The sequence below is a fragment of the Chaetura pelagica genome, unplaced genomic scaffold (assembly GCF_000747805.2).
Source record: "Chaetura pelagica isolate M959 unplaced genomic scaffold, ChaPel_1.0 scaffold76, whole genome shotgun sequence".
NCBI lineage: Eukaryota > Metazoa > Chordata > Aves > Apodiformes > Apodidae > Chaetura > Chaetura pelagica.
In genome coordinates, this window is record NW_009970723.1 from 10,824,287 (window position 1) to 10,847,377 (window position 23,091).

The 23,091-nt window shown below is 37.0% G+C and overlaps 1 protein-coding gene across 1 annotated transcript in view; it reads right to left on the bottom strand.

Moving 5' to 3' along the window:
• Positions 1 to 420: 420 nt before the first annotated feature.
• UBR5 (ubiquitin protein ligase E3 component n-recognin 5) overlaps positions 421 to 23,091 on the bottom strand; it is a 64,981-nt gene continuing 42,310 nt past the window's right edge. Inside the window, exons 32-59 of the mRNA XM_010006461.1 lie at positions 22,947 to 23,076; positions 22,570 to 22,730; positions 21,810 to 22,049; positions 21,466 to 21,589; positions 20,626 to 20,737; positions 19,370 to 19,501; positions 18,195 to 18,452; positions 17,572 to 17,840; positions 15,905 to 16,116; positions 15,329 to 15,559; positions 12,841 to 12,914; positions 12,068 to 12,240; positions 11,855 to 11,968; positions 11,075 to 11,295; positions 9,844 to 9,964; positions 9,631 to 9,729; positions 9,110 to 9,353; positions 8,429 to 8,540; positions 7,867 to 8,011; positions 7,392 to 7,522; positions 7,117 to 7,177; positions 6,668 to 6,843; positions 6,172 to 6,256; positions 5,163 to 5,318; positions 4,665 to 4,778; positions 3,345 to 3,489; positions 2,665 to 2,750; positions 421 to 1,590 (exon numbers count right to left, since the gene is read on the bottom strand). Coding sequence (XP_010004763.1) covers positions 1,378 to 1,590; positions 2,665 to 2,750; positions 3,345 to 3,489; positions 4,665 to 4,778; positions 5,163 to 5,318; positions 6,172 to 6,256; positions 6,668 to 6,843; positions 7,117 to 7,177; positions 7,392 to 7,522; positions 7,867 to 8,011; positions 8,429 to 8,540; positions 9,110 to 9,353; positions 9,631 to 9,729; positions 9,844 to 9,964; positions 11,075 to 11,295; positions 11,855 to 11,968; positions 12,068 to 12,240; positions 12,841 to 12,914; positions 15,329 to 15,559; positions 15,905 to 16,116; positions 17,572 to 17,840; positions 18,195 to 18,452; positions 19,370 to 19,501; positions 20,626 to 20,737; positions 21,466 to 21,589; positions 21,810 to 22,049; positions 22,570 to 22,730; positions 22,947 to 23,076 — 4,339 coding nt within the window. The 3' untranslated portion in view covers positions 421 to 1,377. The remainder of the gene's footprint in view (positions 1,591 to 2,664; positions 2,751 to 3,344; positions 3,490 to 4,664; positions 4,779 to 5,162; positions 5,319 to 6,171; positions 6,257 to 6,667; positions 6,844 to 7,116; positions 7,178 to 7,391; positions 7,523 to 7,866; positions 8,012 to 8,428; positions 8,541 to 9,109; positions 9,354 to 9,630; positions 9,730 to 9,843; positions 9,965 to 11,074; positions 11,296 to 11,854; positions 11,969 to 12,067; positions 12,241 to 12,840; positions 12,915 to 15,328; positions 15,560 to 15,904; positions 16,117 to 17,571; positions 17,841 to 18,194; positions 18,453 to 19,369; positions 19,502 to 20,625; positions 20,738 to 21,465; positions 21,590 to 21,809; positions 22,050 to 22,569; positions 22,731 to 22,946; positions 23,077 to 23,091) is intronic.

A 23,091-nucleotide genomic window follows, 5' to 3' on the forward strand; every position in this document is an offset into this window, starting at 1 on the left:
AGCTCCTTCCTTTATTAACAACTTATTAACTCTCAAAAATCTTGCAAGCACTAGTGAAAACACGCCCTAACTAATGGTCAATGACTGCCATCCCCAAAAGCAAACAGCCACTTCAAAAGAGAACATGCCATAAAACCCACTACAATGCAGTCTTGAGAATTTTATTCTAATCTAATCACCTTGCTATTTTTCAGAACAAGCCACTTTCCCTTCAAACCAATTCTGTGAAAAGAAGGGGCTGCCTGGCCTGTTTCATTCAGGATTCTCTGCTAACTGTAAAATGTGGGCTGAATGTCTTCTGCAGGTCAATTTTTTAGTTAAAAAAATTCAGATTTTTAATGAACAACTGTGTTTAGTGTATGCTGTTAGCTAAAGTATAAATGGCTAAATAAATAAAAACTATTGTTTCTTCAGTATGACTTGGTATTTTGTCTGTAATTTCTTTATTAAAAAACTGTAACAAGATACTTAAAAAAAGGCTAGGATACAAAAGAAGTTAAGCTGCTCACGAACATTAAAGTTTTCCAAAATGTATCTTCAATAATCATGATCTTATAAACATTTTACAGTTACCAGAAAGTGCCCAGGCTGAGTTTACATAGTTAGATAACGCAGTACAAGTGTTGGGTTAGAACTGGTAGCGGAACAATCTCCTGACTGTCTGTTCACTGAAACAGGGATACAAAAATGTTGATTGTGAACTATGAAATACTGTGCATTGGCCTCATCATATGTACAAAAAAACCCAACCCCAAACCACTAAAGGTACAGATTACATGCAAAATATTAGTGATGGTATCTGATGCACCAGAGTTCAATGCAATCAGAGCAAAATTGCAATGAAAGTGGTTTCATAAGTGAATGATCCCAACTCTGGGATCTCAGTTGTCAGGAACTTTTTACAAGTTCAATATACATGATACACAACTGCAGCCAACCACAAATTAAACACCATAAAAAAAAAGTTAAAATAAAACACAGAACATACTTAATTTTTTATTTTGAAATTCCCTACTCCCTCTATACAAGAACCTTTGCTGAAACACTTTCCACAAAGGCAGCAGTGAATTTTCAGAACATTTTACATATTTTCCCTCAGCAAAAAGATAAATCACAGTGTAAATTATATTGTTCTGCTGTCATCTTTGGCTGGGGTTAGGCAAAGGAGTTACTGACTAGCACACTGTTGCAATCAGGTATTGCTAGTGCTCCTTAGGCCTTTGCGTTACAAATTTAGTACAGGAATGTTTGCATTTAAATCTTTAAAGTACCACCAGGGGTATGACAGCATTAACTTTCATAAACTTTTATAGACAAATGGAAAAATCTACAAAACTTAGCTAGTAATATTACACAGCAATACACACTTTTTATACTCTACACAAAACCAAAATTCTTGGTCTTAATGGCGAGTAACAATTTCTGTTTCAAAATCTGCTTAGAGGAATAGAGTGGGACATAAAGGCGAGAAATGCAAGTGTTTGCTGTAGGAAGATGTTGGTCATCTGGTGGTCTTATTGTGATTGATGGCATAGGCTGGAATCCCTCCTCACTGGCAGGCAATGATGGACTTGATGTCCAAAAATAAACCTGAAAAAAGAAGATGGCATTTAAAATGTTGCTGTACAAGGCTAGAAGTCATATTGCCTGCACTTTGTGTAGGGATGGCTTAAAGAAGAACTGCACAGTCACAAGTTTGATGGTACTACATTCTGTTCAATACACCAGCTAAACTCAGTGGTCATGCCACATGCTTTTAAGTAGCTCCTTCACTTCTTTTTCTCAACTGCTCATTCTTCTATTGAAACTGATAAAAGCAGCACTCAAAATTATCCTGTTCCAACAAATCTTCAGTCAATGAAACATCCCCACATCAATCTGGGAAGATGGTGACTGCCATCAATACAAGATGCATCAGAAATCTCTCACAAACCAGTTAGTAACTACAGAATATAGTACTTGTACAGACAAAAGGCAACAACAGAGAATATCTGGTTTATTATCATGTGTGAAATACTGACTTGCAGAGCAGAGTCACTACCAAAGTGTAACCATAGATATTCCTTAACAAATGTGCATTAGATATTCCACTTTTCACATTAGTCCTTGTTTCCTTTTAATAACTGTAAAGGAAAGACAGTACCTTATGTAGTAGGAAGCAATTTACAGGCAAGTTTTGCAAAATGAAACCCCCCAAACAGTACCTTGTTCTTTCATGCTTCATCATCAGCTATTCCTAAAGGGCTCTGAGAGGGTGATTGTATCAATGCTGGAATCTTATAGAGAGGACACAGGTGTTGCCCTCAGACTGAAGTCAGAAGAGCAGATGAACCAGGAAGATAACTCAACCTCAAAACCCTACTAGCCTACAACACAGTTGACTAACAGTTACTCAGCTGAAGAGCAACTGTGCAGAGACTGTAACCGTCCTTCCACAAGAGGCTGGTGAATACAGGTAAGGACACACCACGCTTACTTTCAGTTGCAAGGTCTGGGATTCACACCTGATATTTCCAGAACTGAAAGTCTAATCAAATCCTACTACCCTGTTCTGCTGCTTTAACTCTCACATAAAGTCTCTGTAGGTAGACACAGTGAAAAAAGTACTGATGCCAAAGTTATTCCAGTTCTTCTGCACATTTCTAGTGGGAATGGAAAACTTACTAGATCTTGTCTTTCTGTCATACTCATCTTCTCCACTATGGACCAAAACCAACGCTTGAATTGCAAAAGCTTCTCAGCATTTTCTCCTGTGTGAAATAAAGAAGATATGTAATTCAGCTGGTACACTGGACAATACATATTAAGAGATCTTTTTGGTATGTACTGCAAGTTGAATCTTCAGCTACAATCTCCTCAATGAAGTCCTGATACTGGAGACACTACTGGTTAATTTCATAACCAATACATATGCTTTTGAATGTAAAGGCTAACTCTGACATACCTCAGGACAACTCCCATCCCTTTCCTCCCAAAAAAATCTAACAACAACTACATACAGTTTAAAAACTATGTAAGAAATATTGGACTGAACCCATCACATTTATAGTTCTGAAGTTAGGTCAGAAGTTTCACAAAGATATGCTACAAATACTACCCTTGTATTTAACATCAAATGACACCTAATTTGGATACGTGTGCTCCTCCCACCTCCTTCCTTGCTGAAGGTGAATATTTGCAAAGGTATGTAAAAAACAGTAATAATTTTATTAGGAGTTTCAGTGACTTATTAGCTGATGTCAAATTTGAAAAGGTAGTTTAAGCTTAATGCTGGTAACTCTACTCCACACAGAACAGTGTTGTTATCCCTGAAACTGTTTCTGAATGAGTAAGTTATTTCATACCTGACTCATCATTGAAAGAGGTAAAGCTGATTAGCATTTGCACATTTACTTCACCACAGCCATTTACCAAAAGTCTGAAATCTTCTGCTGTCAAATCTTCTAATGAATTCTTTGGAAGTACATCCAGGAGACCCTTTCTCATTGCCTTAAGTGAAAACCACAAGATTCACATTATAGCCATATCATTTTCAGATTGACTTTAAATGCATTACTGAAAAGTTCCATGTGAAATTCCCTATTAATTAAAAATTCATTATTCTCCTAGCTGTTCTTTTCTTCCAAAGCTTTACTATCTGAGATACTAATTTTCTGAAACAAAGAACTGCACCATTCTGTTAAACCCTACCTGCTACTGGAAAAGAAAGCAGCAGTGGTTTGAAATTGCATACCGGTAGCAGAAGCAAAAGCACTAACACTAAAAAGGTCATCTATTTTGCTGAGGTATGCTGAATTCAGTCAGAAATACGAGACCTGCATCTTGCATGTTACTTAGCTTCCTCAGATACTCACATGCCAGCTCTGCTTTGAAAATGTTATACATACACACATAGTTTACATAAATAATATCCTGAAAAGGACTGGAAATTCAATTTCTTAAATAGCAAACCAGGAATACATTTGTTTCAGTAAATTCCAAGATAAATACAAATGTTACAGTTTTCAACTCTTAAAATGAACAAGAATCAAACTATTAATATAGGCAGATATGGAGACCAAGTAACTTAATTCCAGAAACATGCTTTTCCGTGAGAATTTTGGACCTGAACCAGAGCTAATCTAGCAGTCTGTAGGCATATCTCAGAAATGCAGCAGGAAGCCAGTCAACAGAAACAACCAAGCTGAGATGCAGTATCATATGACAGAGAGTAAGTGGTTCTTAGTACTTGACTCTTGTTAACTGTTTACAGAAATTCTGAAATTTCTTTTTAATCTTTGTTTATAAGGCTAAACATATCAAAGGTGACAGATTATTAGAACAAAGGAGCTGCTAAATATAATGCAAAAATTCCAAGAGGATATGTGCCATTTGAGCTCAAGAGGTAAACGTGTGTTTAAGCAATGAGAACAACTTTGAAAGAAATTACCTTTCATTCTATCAAATAAGAGAAATTCCTCAAAATACTCAGCCCTCACAGTGCTACATAAACAGCGATACAATTACAAAAAAATTAGACGATTAAATATTTTTAGTAAAGCTGTCAAGATTTCAAAAGAGACTTGATTAGCAATACCATCATAAGGAAAAGAACTTACTGACTGAAAACTTATTTTTTCTTATTTCCTGTTTAAGAAAAAGAAACCACTTCACCAAAGACTTACATGTAGAGGCTGTTCTGCTACTACCAACATTCGGTGTTCTGCGTATTTCCGAACATACTCGTATACATTCTGAGGAGTCACTGGTATATTTACACCATTGGAAATAAGTTCAACCTATGGCAAGGTAGCAAGGATCATTTGGGGGGGGTAAAAAAAAGAAAGATGGAAATGAAATTATTACAACAAGCACAGTATCCTGAACAACTATTTATGGCTAACATCTCTCTAAAACCAAGCAAAATTTACTACAACAGATTAGCTTTAGAGATTCCCTAGGCTTGATTATGCTATCCAGGCTCTATGGTAGGCTCTTCATCACTTTATGGAAAAAAACACACATTTCCATGTATTAAAGGTCTAAGGAGAACTCTGTATTTAAATCTAGGAAGGGTAAAACTTTCCCTCTGCAATCCAAGAAGAGCAGGGATTATGTGTACACTACAACATGCATAAGCTGTCGATTTCTGAACCTGGAAACACAGGTTTAGCTGTGCTTACCTGCCCTCCACCCTCCTCCTTACACAGGTCTATTGCAAAGGCCAAGTCCATTGCTGCAAACACTGCATCCGCGTCCGTGCTCTGGGAAGCCAGGATAAGCTGCCGAAGGCTTTCATACATAACAGGATCAAAAAAAGCAAAGTCGTGCCAGTTCACCTATAAAGAGAAGAGGTTGAAGAATATATTCAAAATCATGTGGTCAGTGCCTAATCTATGCACACGCATACAGCAGTGCACAGCCCATGTAACAAAGCATCCAAACACTTGGAAACACTTACATACATTTAACTGGAAATAATACACATTTGAGAAGAGAAAACAGAAGAATTAGAGGGCAATCTCTCCTGGAAGATATCAGGTGCTATTTGGAGGTATATCTTTCTGCCATTAATCTCTTTTTCATTGAAGATTATATGTATGTTGGGTAACTGATTATGTGATCAACATTGTTTTTAAGTAAAGACCACCAGTAACAAACCTTGGTTTAAGTTTCTTGCATGAGACAGAACTTTATGCTACTAACTAATGCATGAAATGTGCAGTACATAATTAGTGCTTACTGAGGTGGGAAAATATTTTTGACAAAATATTAGGTAAATATTGCTCTGAATGAAATTATATCTACACCTGAGGCAAAATTTTAATTATTATTCAATTCAGTGAGTTCTGAATATCATTAAGCTGAGATGCTATTGCCTAGTACTGTCCAACACTATCTCTTCAAGCCTTCAGTTTCAGAAAGAGAAAAAAGTGAGCTCTTCCTGAAGAGAAACAAGAGCTAATCTATTACAAATCATACCATGTCAGTCAAATACATGACTTTTAGTACATCTTCTCAGTTCAAAATCTAGGAAATTAAAAAATTAATGGTTCTCAAAACATAAAGGTGCCCTTACCATTCCAATATCATCTCTGTTGTCAATACATGCACATTAGGAGGGGAAAAGTTATTTTAAAAGATGGTATTTCATGCAATTAAAGTATATTAAAATTTATATGTTCAACTTACCTTTCTGCCAAGAAGAACTTTGATGACATGTCTATTTAACGTGATGGGACATAGTTCATTCTGCAACAAGCACAATCCTAGGATTCTGAAAATACACGTTTGGGGGTTGTTTTGGTGTTACAGAAATTCCTCCAGCAAACTCACAGTAAAAATAAATAAATTCTAAGAATGAAGCTGCAGATAGATTTCTAGACCTATCAATCCCCAGAAGAAAACCATGGGCATATAAAATTTCATAATAATATTTCCTGTAGTATAGAACTTGCAGACTGTAAAAAAACAACAACAAACAAACCCAAAACATAACAATTAAAATTTATCAGGAAAAGAAACCTCAAGCTGATCTGTGCAAATTCCCTACTACTTAGCTTCAAGTGAAAAATACAGAGCATAAAAGTAATCATGTTTTTGCAGCTTGGATCACTGGTACTCTCCCTGGTACTCTATATGTTTGTCTTCCAAATTTTTTCAGACTGGAAAGTTGACAGTAGCTTACCTGCCGATGTTTCTGAAGCAATTCAGCCTCGCTTCTGTGTTTTTCCCAGGTCTTGGTGTATAAAACCCTCGTTTTCCAGGTTGGTAGAAAAGTGGTGCATTATCATCCCCATCATCTGTATCATCTAATTCCATATCTACTACGCTGCGGCTGGAACCATGTCGCTTTCTGTTTTCCTGGTTTGAAAGCCAGAAAAGCAATTAACAAACTTCTAGTTACTGACATGCATTGACAAGCCCTTTGCTACTAGACCCGAAGATACAAGTTCCATTCATTAAGTTCCAAAAAGGTGTGTGGGGGGGAAATGGGAAGGGAAGATAACTCCACAAGATAATTAAACAGAATTTGTCTTGCTTGATAAAGGAAGGCTACAGTTGCTTAAGTTTTTTTTTAAATTAACTGATACAACTCGATCTTAAGTAAATTTTGTTTGTGCAACAGTTAATTACCTGCACCTTATCTGAAGAGTCCAGCAATCCAAGATCCAGTATACTGTCAGCACCATTCTCCCTTGAAGGGATGAAAAAAAAAAAAGCTCATTATTTTGCAATAATGAGCTGTCATATTCTGAAACCAAACTGATTAAATTAAACCAAAGTCAACAAGTCGTCACCCAAAGAAAAGTATATGTAACAAAGCAAGGAACAGGTTGCATGATTAGAGTCAGCACAAGTGCTTTGGCCACAACATCAGTTTTCATTTATCTAAAGCCTTGATACTTTACCTGCCGTGTGCAATAATGAGTTCCATTGCTTCATCAACTCTTGCTCTAAGGGAATCTTCACTAGCTAGTAACAGAAGCAGCTGAGCAGGGGACAATTCCAACAACATTCCTGTGATTTTACTTGCAAATGCCTGCGGATAAGGAATGACATGTCTTACTGTTCTCCAGTTCTCTCAGTTTCATATACGGTTTTATGAAAGTTGTATTATTATATAGAATGCATTTCAAGATACCTCCTAAGCTACTTGTCAAATTACAGAAAAACAAATCATAAGAAAACGTCAAAGACAGAAACAGCCCTACATGTTAAAATATTTTCAGTTATGTTAAATAATCACAGAATCTTAGGGTTTGGAAGGGACCTCAAAAGATAATCTAATGATAATCTTGTCCATAATAATGGACAAGGAAGTCATTTTTTAACTTAAAAGATAATGAGAACAATGCATCATTAAGTGCATTAGGTAAGTCTTACTGGTTGCATTGCTTGCACTCGAGGATAGAGCCTTTCTCCAAGGGCTTGTCTGTGTGCTGGCAGAGGGTCAGGGTCATCACTAGGATTTCCTTCTGATGCCGGTCTAAAAGGCCGTGTGTCAATGGAAAGTTGTCTTCTAAAGTCCCTTAAGAAAATTAGAGCAGTTTGCACTCGTTTCAGAGGAAATATGCCAAAAGCCTCTCGAACAACATCATTTGCACACAGATGAAAAATAACATTAGCTTTTATGCTGGAATAGTAGTGTTACTTATAGCTGCTTGGAGAGAATGAATCAGAAACAGAGAATTAAACTGAACCAGGGGTTTTAATACTTCTAGTATTTTAGCTACAGCAGTCAGAGATGCCACCAATGGCAATGCTGTATCTAAACCACTTTAAAATTTTAATCTAGTACACAAGTTTTTCCTGTAAATTGCTCCTGAAAGTGAAAAGGACAGACAGCTTTAATTTGAGGAAGTAAAAGTATTTTTCCTGAAGGTAACTATGGCGATTATTCTATTTGACAAAGTATCTCCAACAAATTAAAAATGTATCAACTTACCTATCCCTGTCTCTCCGAGAACCAGCTCGTAAGCCACTACTTCTCCGCATTTCTCTTTCTCGCTCCCTTTCCCGATCTCTCTCCCCTCTGTTTCGCAATCTCTGCATCAAACCTGAAGGGGGAAAAACCTCATAAGCCTAAACTTCTTTATACTTCTTTCTCCTACCTAAGTTTCAGTGTAAGGAGGACACAGTTTAGAAGACAGCTTGAAAGACATCGACAAAGTAGAACCACTTCACTTGAAGTAGTGATCTGGATTCAGTCAGACTTACAAAAGGAACCCAAAGTGTTTGTACCCACTTACAAACACCAAAATACTTCAAGAGTTTATATATATTTTGCAAAACATTAACATATATTTGTGACGAGGCCAATGGAGCAGTCATACTAAAATGTTCTTAATAGCTAATTGTCAATTATTAGCTACTGGAGAAAGATGCTCACAAAAACTAAGAACATCTAAAGATGACTCTTGTTTCAAGAAAAACAAGATTCCTGTTTCTGAAAGCAGAAAAAAAAAGCCATATCCTTGCCTCAGAGAAGTCACATGCAGAATTTTCTTAGTTCCCATCCTGAGCTAACAAGACCAGTCTCTGAGACAATGTCAAGTATTTCAACATGAAAAAGCACCCAAGGCTCTTACGATTTTTATCTGTAGATTAACTGCTGGGCATCACTTACTTGTATGGGTACCCTTGTTGGCATTCTGAATACAATCTAGATTTGGCAGTTTCTCATTTGACAGAAAAGCCTGTGCAATGGCAGTATAAAAGCTTCGTGCTACACCGCTGCCTTCTCCTGGCTCATCCTTAAAAGTCACTTTGACTCTGTGCACAGCCATCGGAGTGGTAGCACACCTGCGGCCAAAGTGGTTGTTGAGCTGCCTCATGGTCTGCTGAATTAGAAGATCTCTGTCTCGATCAACCTAGTAAAAAACACAAAAAAGTTTTCTTTGCTTTATCAACCATCATACGGAGAGAATTTCAGCTTCACAAGAAGTTTTGGACACTTTTGGCATAGAGTCAGAAAATACTAATTAGACTGTGAAACACATCAGAGTAATTACAACGCAGCTCATAAAGCAAGGTTTAAGACATCTGTGTGCAGACTCTGAAATACAGCTTCCTCTATCAACTTAGTGCAATGGGTGATCATTCAACTTTTAGTGAAAACTAATTCAGAAGATAACCAAGCATTTTTACCTCTAATGTTAAATCCCTGGATTGCTGGTTTCTAAGTTTTTCCATCTCCCTTCGGAATTTTGATTCCTTTACTTCAAAGCCACCTAATTCTGTCAAGATCTTAAAATAAATAAAAACAAGAGAGAAACAAAAACCAAACAAAATCAGAATAATGAGGGAAGTTTATAATTTAACTGTAAGAACTAAATTGTCCTTACAATGGGAAATACATACCGATCCAGGCTCTGCTCCAACATCTTCCATGAATACTCTGCCAAACAACTCCAAAGAAAGGCGCCAACGTCCCAGCAACATGTCATGAGATATAACCATGCCCATGAAGCTACACTGGGGCCTGACAGGAGGGGAAAAAATGACAGACAAGCAAAACCAAATTATATTTCAGACACATTTTGTGTACTTCTGCCTTCAAATGAGTATATTATTTCTGATAAACAACAACACCGTAAAATAAGTTTGTGCGCAAAAGCACATGAAGCTGCTTAGTTTCAGCTTAAACACATCTTGCTTCCAAAGAGAAGTTACTCTAAAAGCACGTAACTTCACTGTTACATGTAATTCACTATTATTGGTCTCCCTGCAGTCAAGACCTTAGTATTTTTTACAAAGCTGTAATTCAAAGTGAGGGCAGTTCAATCCTTAACTGAATAAAGTGCAGTCAGTATCAGCAGACATAGACTGCAAACTTAGCTATCCAGGACACCAATGTAGGTCTGCAGCAGGAAGTCAGGTAGTAAAGGCTTTTCACTAAAGTTTGCACAAACTTTTTTTAAGACTTCAACTGTTCATTTTAAAAGCTACCAAACACAGACTACAAATTCAAACTAAAGTAGGCTACTCATGTTAATTTTAGAGGAATTTTCAGAGTCATAGAATCATAGAATCTTAGGGGCTGGAAGGGACCTCGAGAGATCATCTAGTCCAACCCCCCTGCCAGAGCAGGGTCACCTAGAGTACATCACACAGGAACTCATCCAGGTGGGTTTTGAATGTCTCCAGTGAGGGAGACTCCACAACCTCCCTGGGCAGTCTGTTCCAGTGCTCTGTCACTCTCACAGTAAAAAAATTTTTTCGGATATTCATCTTGAATCTCCTATGCTCCAATTTACACCCATTACCCCTTGTCCTATCACTGGTAATCACTGAGAAAAGCCTAACTCCGTCCCCCTGACACTCACCCCTTACATATTTGTAAACATTGATGAGGTCACCCCTCAGTCTCCTTTTCTCCAAGCTAAAGAGACCCAGCTCCCTCAGCCTTTCCTCATAAGGGAGATGTTCCACTCCCTTAATCATCTTCGTAGCTCTGCGCTGGACTCTTTCAAGCAGTTCCCTGTCCTTCTTGAGACAAATATCCTTCTTGAGACAAATGTCCTTCTTGAGTCCCAAATATCCTTTTATCAGTTCAGTAATATTTTATACAGAAATTTTTAACTCAAACTACCTGAAAGATGTGAGAGGTGGCCCTTCACTTTCTGTCAATCCTATCTCAGCCAACAAGCTGCTTTTCAGTTGTGCTGCAAGATCATGAGCTGAAGGCCCTGGCTTTGAACTCTCAGATTCTTCTGTAGGCACATTTTGTTCCTCCCCTTCCTTCTTTTGTCGATTTTGCATGCTCATAACATTTTTTAAGTTGGCTGCATAAGACATTTTTGTTGGAAGCACCTAAAAAGGAGAAGAAAAATTTAATTACACTTTAAAAAGCAGTCCAGGAGGCTTTTTTGTCATCTATATAAAATTTTTAAATCACATAAAAGTGAGCATTGTAATTGACCTGTTAAAACATAATAACCTCAATCATTTCAACAAATATGAAAAAACGTTTCCCTACTTTATGTTAACGTTTTCTATACTTGCCATTTAATATTTGGTCTGTAGGCAGGTCAAATCTATTGGGCTACAGGGAGGTTTAATTCTTTGTATTACAAAGAATTATATAATTGGCATTTCAAAATCAATTCAGGATTGTACTGCAGCCTCTAAAAAAACATTGCCTGAAATATGCTATAAAGCAGTGACCATAAAAGTTCCTACACAGAACAAAAAAATAATTAAGTGTTCTTTTCAATGAAAGTCCAAGTTTTCACACTTATTGGACTTTTAAATTATCATTCTGAAAGCTACTTAAAATTCTTCCTAAAAACATTCAAGTGTAATTTCAGGAATGAAAGCACTAGCTTGAATTACCCTATTGTTTAAAAGAGTAAAAAACCTTTACATCTACCTCAAGGCAGTTTCTATCCACTGTAACTTCCATTAAGCATTTCCCACTGTTGGCAGAAGATGAATATAGACCCTGGCTTGGTCGGCCAAACAGATCTTCTTTGCGAGCATTTGGCTGAAAATTAACAAAAGCATTCTGGGTAAATAATATACTCTAGTTAGAAACGGAAAAGCAAACTGCAGTTTTCTTCCAGAACATCATTTCTCATGTTACCTGTAATAGATGGGGCTGGTCTGCCAGGGGAATGGCCTCTGCCAGAGGAACCTCAAAAGGATTGGGTGGAATGCAGCCGAGGAATGTCATAGAGTCTGATCGTCTGAAAAACGGGTGGTTTTGGCCAGTCTCTGCTGGGAGGGAGTCGTCATCTTTGTCATTCAGTGTAGCACCTAAGTATCAGAGAGGATTTCCATTCAGTTTTCACAGTTATAAAACCAAAGGATTTAAAATAGCAAAAATTGAATACGCTTTCCTCTTAGCTATCTGACTGGAGGAGCATCTCCACAAAGGTAAGACTTTAAGTAAGGATGCTTCCACAAATCCCCTATTTTTATTACATTGCTTAGTCGTTGCTTTTGTTCTTTTTATTGTAGCTAGCTTTACTGAACATGCACTCTTACACTATATGTGCTTAGTATAGAGTATACATTCTACCATTTTCAGCAGCAGTTTCATCAGATCAAAAAACAAAAAACAGTTTACCTCTGATTCAAATTTTAAATTCTGTCATTGTGTAGAATGATAAGTAAGGGCACAAATTCTGCAGTTTAGAGAGAAAGGAGACAAAAAGATGTCCCCAGAATGAGAACAGGCAACAGCAGAAACAAACAGGTAAAGCAACAATGGTAAGAAAATCTTACTAAAACCCAACTTTAATGTAACATATGCAAGTAGCAAAATTTATTCGAGGTCTCAGCCAGCTAAAGGGGAAAAAGCAGTAAGAAAGTGTTGCATTTTGGCATTCTATGGAAGTGTTTCTGCATACTAACTCTGATTGGTGTCATCATCATTTTCATGTTCTGAATCTTCATTGTCAAGACCCAATTCCAAAAGTTCCCGAGTTCTTAAAAAAATAAACAAACAAAACAACAAACAAAAACACAAACAGGAAAGTCAGTCCTCTTGAAGAAAACATCAGGCAAAACATTTAGACCTGTAGCAATCCATAAAAGCAAGAATATAATCAGTAAGTGTACTTGAGAGCTATAAATACCAAGAACAATCTCACAATAAAATCAAAGTACTGTCAAGTACTCTTCATGACATACTCACTCACTACATTACTCACACAGTTATCCCTTAGCCACCTACCAAGTTTGACCCAAAATGTTACAGCTTAAGTGACGGGCACACTTGTTTTTAAAGATTACATCAATATAAACAAACAAACAAACAAAAAACATATTAGTGGAAAAAAGAAGAAAGCGAATACTATTCTAAAATGTACTGTTGTAGAATATGCTTATTTCTGTAAAAATAATGTCAGTGATCACAGAGTTGTTCTGGTTGGAAAAGACCTTCAAGATCATTGAGTCCAACCATTAAACCCAACTCTACTGAGTCCAGTGCTCATTTCAGAAGGTGAGACTGCAAGCTGCATATTAAAAAAATGCTTTTCACTATATTATAAAAAGGATCAAGAACTTTGATTATTAGTAGTTTCTGGTAGTTTGTGCACTGTGAAATACATTATGAAACTAGATGAAGACTAGTAAAATATCTTCTCATACAGGCTACTAAGACATCATCTAACAGAAGCGACTGATTGAATTTGGAACCACTCAGCTTAAACTGATAAGGTCTAGGCCTTCATAGTTTTATAAGCATTTAATAGGAATTTTGCAATTCTTTGATGAACAGTTATTTGACAGATTATGTGAATATGTGAATTTTTGGGGACAAAGCAGATTCCAGAAATAAGTTATTGCCTGGGAAAAGCTTGAAGCCACAGCTTTAATGACTCGAGTCAGCAAACACAAAAACTCAAGATGATCACAGAGTTGTTCTGGTTGGAAAAGACCTTCAAGATCATTGAGTCCAACCATTAAACCCAACTCTACTGAGTCCAGTGCTCATTTCAGAAGGTGAGACTGCAAGCTGCATATTAAAAAAATGCTTTTCACTATATTATAAAAAGGATCAAGAACTTTGATTATTAGTAGTTTCTGGTAGTTTGTGCACTGTGAAATACATTATGAAACTAGATGAAGACTAGTAAAATATCTTCTCATACAGGCTACTAAGACATCATCTAACAGAAGCGACTGATTGAATTTGGAACCACTCAGCTTAAACTGATAAGGTCTAGGCCTTCATAGTTTTATAAGCATTTAATAGGAATTTTGCAATTCTTTGATGAACAGTTATTTGACAGATTATGTGAATATGTGAATTTTTGGGGACAAAGCAGATTCCAGAAATAAGTTATTGCCTGGGAAAAGCTTGAAGCCACAGCTTTAATGACTCGAGTCAGCAAACACAAAAACTCAAGATGGTTACTGTATTAAATCATCCCTACTTTTGAGGAAACTACTGTCGACAGTATCCTCTGGTATGCATTCTGAAGTCATAACAAGCTTTACATTACCAAGATATATTGAACATAACATTGGAACTACAGCAGCAGCCCAATGTATATCTAAAATACTGACCTCTCATATTTTACAGTTACTAGATTCATATAGAAAAGGAAAAGCTAAGTTCCACTTGCAATATTGAAAATCAGGGGCAGGAAGGTGCAAAGATCTGCATTTAACTGTTGACAAGGGTTATTCAGGTACATTACCTCAAAACTTAGTAAGAAATGGGAACAAATGGTGTAGGCTATCAACATGTGGACATTTCTATTATCATTAATTGCCACTCGAAATCAACATTTCTAAAAAATCTTACAACTTTCAAAAATAGTAATAAATGCACCTTGTAAAATGCTATGGTTGCAGTAGCAGGGATTTCAACTTAAGGACATTTTCAGCTATTGATTTCCCTACTGTGCTTTGTATCATCAGGTAAGTCTCAAATATCTGCAACTAAATGGTAAAACAGAACTACTAAGCCCATCATACAAGGCTTTGACATTTTCTCCCATGTAATTCTTACTAAGTATGTTTGACAAGATTATAAATAAGTTGTAATCATGTTAAATGTGAGGAGCAGATTGCATTTTTCAGCTGAGAACTTTTTAAGAGGCACAGCCATGGAGTTAAAAATCAAATTCAAGTTTCAATGGTAAGAAAACCACCTTTTTATACTAGAAAGGGTTGAATAGGATACCACAACAGGCTTATCAGTCAAATATATGTACATTATGCACCGTTATATATGTTTTTATCGTATGCATGCTACTGCACACACATGTATACACATAAATAGATGTATATATTTTTATGAGTTACTGAGTAACAACACCAATGACTGAAACAAAAGGGCACAGGCCGAGTTTGGCAGAAGTTATTGTTTCCGAATCAGCCTTAATACCTTTTCCGTTCCAGCTGAGGAGTATCCAACGTTGTCTGTTGATTCATTGCTTTAATCCAATAAATAAGCGCTTGAAAAACATAAGCTACGTGCTTTAGTGAACAGACATCTAGAACAGGAAGAACATCTGAGTGCTCATCATTGTGCGAACGCATCAAAGACAGTGCATAGTTGAGGAAATCCCCACGTGCTGACATCATTCCCTGGCGGGCACTGAGTAAAGTTGCACGTCTGGGGAAAGAAGAGGGTTGAACACAGATCAGGCATCACAGCAGAACGCATCCTTTACCTATTAGTCATTATATTTGCAACATGGATGTAAAAACTACATCCCCTCCCCTCAAAAAACACTATGATAGTAAGAGTAATTATCATCATTTTATGCTTTATTACGAGCAGCTCAGGTGGATCTAGTACATTAGAATAACCAAAACAGTAGTAAAAACAGAGGAAACCGACTTAAAACAGTAACTACAAAGCTGCATTACAAAATGAGATTCCTTACATGTCAGTGAACAAGAACATTTCACTTAAGTGGCAATTCATATCACATGCAGTAATCAAACTACTTCATACCTTCTCCCCTCAAGTGTTCTTAAGCTAGCTTCCTCACGGGCTGTCATTCTTTCCCTTCTGGCTGAGTTCTGAGAAGCATGGAGAGGATGATTTGGATGCCCAGGATCACCAGCAGATGCTAATGCAGAACCATAGCGCAGCTGAGCTTCTGTAGAGTCCATGATGCTAACCATCCAATTCCAAGTAGGAATAAGCTTTTCTTCTACATAATTCTATAGAAAAAGAGATGTAATGAGTTTTCTTAGAATCATAGGATGGCTTTGCAAACAATAGAACTGGATGATGAGAACGCAATCTCAACATAAGCCTCCACCATGGTTTTTAGACCAGATTCCCTACAAAAAGGTCATAAAACTACATTGAAAAGTGAACAGTGAACAGTTTTTGAAAGCTCTGTTGAGATTGCTGATTTATTGCAGTAATATGCAGCTCCCATCAATTAATACCTTGGTGTCTGTGAAGCATTCTCACCATCCCTCTCTCCCTTTTGGGCATCTCTCTACTCCTTGACTTATGACCACCCAGCATCTACTAGGTGTACATATCTTAGGGATTTTGGCCCAATTCCTGACTTTCCAAAAGCTTTAACAGCCCTCATCCTGCTATGGCACTCACCAGACAGGTCTTTCACCATTCTTCACTGCTTGCAACTTACTCAGTGATGACAACAAAGTTAAGACCTGCACTATGTCTGCATACAACCTCTCCTCCTGGCCTAGTCTCTTCCACACCTGCTCCCAATACTGGCTCTGGAGCCTGCTTTTCTTGCCATTTGCTAACTCTATTGACTTGCTAAACTAACAAAATGCTGTCTCAGCCCTGCTTCTGTATTGAAATTAAACCTTCACGGTCAAGCTTTCACATGCTAATACAAATCTTTTGCTGCTTCAGCTCTCCTGGGCACTCATCTGGCAAAAAGTTAACCTTTGCAGAACATCTCTACTCAGCAGAGGCAATATTTTCCTACAAGGAATCTCCTGAATAGAAACTGATTTTAGTCCCCTCTGTAAAGAAACTAAGTTCTCATAATTCTTTCCCTGTGTATTTCCCCCAGCATTTGATCCCAGAATCTCTCTGTAATATTCCTGTCCCAAATCAGAAGTCCTTTTCGTCCATTACACTGTGAAAACAGGGATATACAAATACTTTGTGGCTCCATTACAAGTAAATCTATTGTCATCCAGTTTTCACGTCCCAGTAGATGCCCAACAGAAAACAGCCTCCTTGGGCTCCTCAAAGCAGCAGTATTATTTTAACAGCTGGGTTTTGCACCACTTCAGTACAGATGGTTTTACTCTATAAACTATGTCCACATTCAAGCTGATACATACCTTCTGAACACACTCAAGTTCCTTCTATGTTTTTGGTCTCTGAAGCTTCCCATGTATATGCTAGATAGCAGTTTTTGCTTTCAACTTTTTTTCTCTAAATATGTATTTTACATATGCTTTCAAAAAACAGCAGTCAAGAGCACTGTACTAAAAAATATGCACATAATAGGGAAAGGATTATCATGTCACTGAAAGACAGCCTTCTTCATTTAACCCTCAGGGAAAGTGGACTACACAATCTTCAGAGGTCACTTTCAACCTTGACAATTCTACAATTTTACCTAAAAAAACCCCTGTATTGAAATTGTTTCTCTATGGAGATTTGGATGTTCTTACCTGCAAGTTAACCGCATCTTGATAAGTCAGCTTCACTGCAGCTGGGATTTGGGAATACACTAAATGATTGTACTTGGGAATCAGACCCATTAGATCAGAAATCTGCCGTATCACAATACTGTATGCTCTTGCTAAACTGCTTGCAGATGTTAAGTAGCTGCTTGCATTGCTGGCTTCAAGTGCTGCAGCTGCTGCTGCAGCGCTCGTACTGATGGTACCGCTCCGACGGAGGTTTGATGGATCAATGTAAATCAAGCCCGCTGAACTTGCTAAACATAAAAGAAGGTATAACATTAATGCATTTAACCACTGCTACTCAGTTTATCTATTGACTGATATAATGAACATTTCTCAAAATAAACTTGTAAATATTACTGACATCACAACTAACAAGCAAAGAATTACTAGCTGTTTTAAGCATACTTGTATCTTCTTAAGAACTAGAAGAGATTATTTTATTTTGTTTTTAATTCAAAAGCAGAACTGAAACAGCCAAGATGGGTCAGCACTGTCCTTCTAAGACAAATATTTAACATTTCATCCTGAAGAGAACAAACTAAAACAGAGGAAGGAACAAAGCCAGAATTAACCGACATTCATGCATGCATTTTACTCCGACTTGCCTGCTGGGGCTGACGTACTAGAAGGAGCAGCACTGGTAGTTCTCTGGTTTTGGGTATTACGTACTGCCCATTGCATGGAGCGGGGAGCTTGGGCAGCACCATTGGCATGGGAGCTATTTGTGGTTCGTTCTAGAGGTTCATCAAGCATGAAGGTCTCCTGCTCTATGTCATCACTCTGACTGCTGCTGCTGTCAGAGTCACTGGAATCATTTGATTGAGAGTCATCTTCAGAAAAAAACGCTGGAACACTGCTAGCTCCTATTCAGAAAATAAACAAGAAACAGTAAAACAATTGAACTTGGGTGCAGGTGTACACATATCATGTCAGTGTTGTAAACTTTTTCCATGAGAAAAAACTGCAGGTACTAAAAAGGTTCAAGTACTAGTACTGGAAATCTTTAAAAAATTATCCTTATACCATTCTGGTAACTTTCAACAGGTCTCACGAAAAAGCTGTAAGATTACTTACATTTCAAAAGATAAGTTAAGAAATAATTGAAATTTAAAATTCCTCTCTGAATTTGCCCCCAGGCAATGAACTCTAAAAACTTATGCTTCCAAACTGGACAATACAGCAGTTGCTTTCATAAAGCTTTAAAATTATTGGTCAGATTGTGTGTTTTGTTTTATACTGTATCTAACATCTCCATTAAAAATGAGCGACGACATTTCATTTCACTTCACAAGAATGCCAGGTAATCTCTGGCTAACACATGCAGGAGCTCTGTAAGAGCTAAAAAGAGGCTGCATCTTAGCGCATCTCCTTGTCCAAAAACTCTGCATAGTACCTTACAACTACAGGCAAAGTAAAGGAAAAAAGAAAATGTGGGAAAGGCAAAGGTGGGAGAGAAGAAGCTGGGTGAAGAGAAAAATAATAAAGAAAGGGAAAATAAGTTTACAAGGGTACTGTTAAAGGAATTTGTTAAAGGTGATTATTAAAATATCATGATCAGGTAATTTTCATTCTGTCCAATCTAGCTGTGAAGTAATGTCTCCAATATACCTCTGGAGTGCTGGATGCAGGCCAGATCCAAAGGCAAAAATTAATATTTTTTAGAAGAAGCCAGTTCTGACCTTGTTAAAGCCATGTTCAGTCACTAACACATTTTCTTTCCTGTACAAGTTAATCCTAATACCTAAAATAAAACAGCTAGACACAAGATGATGTGGTGTACCTGCTTCCGACCCAGCAGTAGCTGCAGTGACAACACTTCTGCGCCCACTAGCATTGTCCTGATTACTGTGGTTACTCTCACTGTCACTTTCTGTTTCAGCAGCAGCTAGCAAATCCAACTCCATATCACTGCCTATAAAAACAACATTAAAAACATCTCATGTTTAGAAAAAGAAAAAAACTGAATGACTGTCATGACTTATCTAAGACACATTAAACAAAACCCAGGGCTGCTTACTATAGCAGAAGTTAATGGATATGCAGGGAGAGGCCCTAAAAGCAGTGCAAACATGCAGCAATTTTGAATTTTCCAGCAATTAACAACCGCTGGCCCTCCCTTTCTATATTGTACATACATATTCACACTGAAAATGCACACTGAAAATTAAGACTTTAAGGATTCCGAATTAGTCACTCAAACAAAACACTCCAAAACTCCTCATAAACATGTATTAGGGCAATTATATGCTGTTTCAAATTAATATATAAGGAATACCCAAGAACTTTTTAAAAACCAATTAAAAAGATACAAGTTCTATTCAAGTTTAGGTTTTGAGAATTACATGTTCTCAGTTCTCAGCCAATGAATAAAGAGATTGCCTAGACTGTAAATGGGTTGACTGGATACACAAGGCACTGTCAGAAAGAATTTTTATTTTTTTTTAATTGTAGCTTTGGGCCATTTAATCCCAAACTAACTAATGCAAGTCATATTAATGGCAAGAATTTTCATACAGAATGCAGTAATTTTGTCTACAATGTATTGAACTTTAGTATTTTGTGATGAGTTTGAAAATGGCTCACCATGACTCAGATCCCTTTTGAGAACATACCTACCATAACCACTATTCTAACATTAGTCATATAAGAGTTCGGCTATTTTTTTGGTCCTTCAAATAGTTTGTCAACATAATTTTACAGTAGCAAATACAAAAGGCAAAACATATATTGTTGACCAAATATATAACAACATTTAGGTTGATTATGGTGAGGGGTTTTTTTTATCCTTTGGCACCTTAATATTTTCTCCTCATGGAGAAAAAGAAAAATAGAAGTGTTCATGTAGTAGGCAAGTACAAGTTATCTGTAACTGCACCCAACTCCTTCTGTAAGGAGTGTAGTCTGACACCCTTGGGTTCTCTCTGCTTATGCAAGGCTCTCAAATAATTATAATTAGTGACTCCAAAAATGCCTTTAACTTTTGATGCACAGTTTGTTCATCCAAGTGGTAACGTGCATGATGTACATCATACGTACCATCTTCATCATGCTCGTCGTGCTGTCCTTCTGCTTCAGCATTTTCTTCACCATGTTCTTCCTGTTCATCATGATGGTCTTCTTCACCAGCTACACCCTCAACCACCTCAACCTGTAAAGAGCATTGTAATTTTATATTTGACTATCTTCCACATAAGAGATAACCTACATATTTTCAAAAAGTCTGTGCAAAATTTGGTCTAAAAACTAAAACAAAAACCCTGACATCTAAGAAAGACGATCTCACAACTGAACTAACTTAAAGCCACAACAGTTGTACATGGTTGTACAGTCCACAGTGTTATGGATAAAAAACAAAACAAAGGTCCACAAATAAAATATAGCATTGGATGTAAGATTTTAATGCTGAAAGGGTAAATCTGACTGTAAAGCCTAGACCTAGTTTCTAAATAGCTACCATCCTGGTAAAAGATCTTCTAGTTCTCCAGTATAACTCATAACAGCAACCATGTCCTGAAAAACTTACATGTCTTAACAAGGAGTTATAATATAGCATAAAGCTACAAATAAAGGAAATGACAGATTTACAGTCATACAGTAATAATTCCATCAAATGCAAGGTGCTTACTATACCCTGAAATGACTAAATATTACTGAAAACAAAACAACAATTAAAAAGCCCTGCTCGAATACTGTGCTTATGGCACAGAAGAACTTCATCAAGTACTACTAGATGTCTTTTGCAAATCAGAGATCTTGATACACGGATTTCTGGTTCAGATGTTAAAGCATGTACTAATAAATTAGGTACTACACTGAGAAGAAAGGAAAAAAGAAAAAAAAAAAAGGGGGGGGGGAAAAGAAAGAAAGGAAACTGACCTCTTCCACATCTGCTGAAACTATATCATCCTGTTCTTCATCCCTGCCACGAACTGGCTGTGACTGGCTGATTCGTCTTTGCTGAGGATTCCTTATTATGTAAGATGACTGAGATTGACTAGAACTTTTGTTTGAAGAAAAAAAAAAGTAGATTTAGACCTCTGGACATTAGTGAACCCAAATTTTTGTAGAAACCTGTCAGTAGTAAAGAACTTCCAAAACACCTGGCCAGAATAAAAAGCCATGCCATACTTTTGTTAATGAGAAGCTAAGAAAAACCTAAAACAAAACCACCTTTAACCAGTCTTTGAAAAGAACAAATAGTAAGCTTTAACAAATTTTACCTGCTAGACTGGTCAGATGATGGTCTGGGTGGTAGAGGCTCCACAGAAAACAATTCTTCACTTCCCTGCATGGCATCTATGCTAGTGCTAGCAAGAGTAAAGGGCGCTGTAGGACGTGCAATTCCCATCCTGACTGGGATAATTAGAGATTCTGCTACATTGCACAGCTCTTCAACAGCATAGGGCAGTAATGCCTGGAACACACGTTTACATTTTCCAATTGGCTGTGGAATAAAATTGCTAGGGAAAAAACAGGGAAAAATAAAAGGTCACATATGTATTTTCCTCCATACAAAAAATTGTGGCAATACATATATATTTTTTTTAAATGTCAAGGCAATTATCTTTAACAGATACATAAATTTGCGTGTGTATAGAATCAATATGCACAGTTATTCAAGTCAGTTATAAACATCTGTCATTCAATAACTGGAGATTAAGGCTGGATATTTACATCTATTATTAAAAAACGACCATAGACTATAATTTTGGTTAATGTGTTAAAAAAACTACTTAAAAAAATGTTAACAGGTTAAACATCAAGTTTTGTTATGATCATGTATGTTTAACATTGTTGTATTAAAAAGCAAAATTACATACCAGCAGTTACTATGCAATCTTGAGGTTTGCACCTTTCCACACAATGCTGACTACAGACCACACATTAATTCAAATGTTTCTCCCTACTGTTGATTTGTAGAAAATCATTTATTAAGAGAATAAATATTTAAAAAAACAGAACACACACATGACCACTTACTTTTTCTTTTTGGAGGAAGCCATTTCTACACTAAGAATGACAAACACTCTTGCCACAGAACGCAGGAATCTCATTGTAACAGCAATAGCTTCTTCTCTGCGTCCTGGTGTATACTTGTTTTGCAACTCCTTTACCAGAGTACCCAGCAAAGTATCTAAGAGCTGTAGAAACAGTTCATTACAACCTAATAATGATGTGTAGTACAGAAGCATGAAAAAGACAGATGATTCAAAAGGAGACCACAGTTGTAACAGCACAAATTCACAAAAACTAACTTGAAGTTAGTTCCAAGTTAGTCTACAGGCATGTCACCTGAGATACACTGTAATATCACATTACTCAAGAAATCTAGGCTAAACATGACTAAGATTGCTTACCAAAATGTCTGCTGTACACTTGACAATAAGGCAGTGTGTAAAACAGTCCAAACGAATAGTTCCACTTTGCTGATTAAGGTAAACCTGTTCTTCAGGCAGAAGATGACCTATCCTACTGCTTGCACTAAGACTTGGAAAAAAAAAA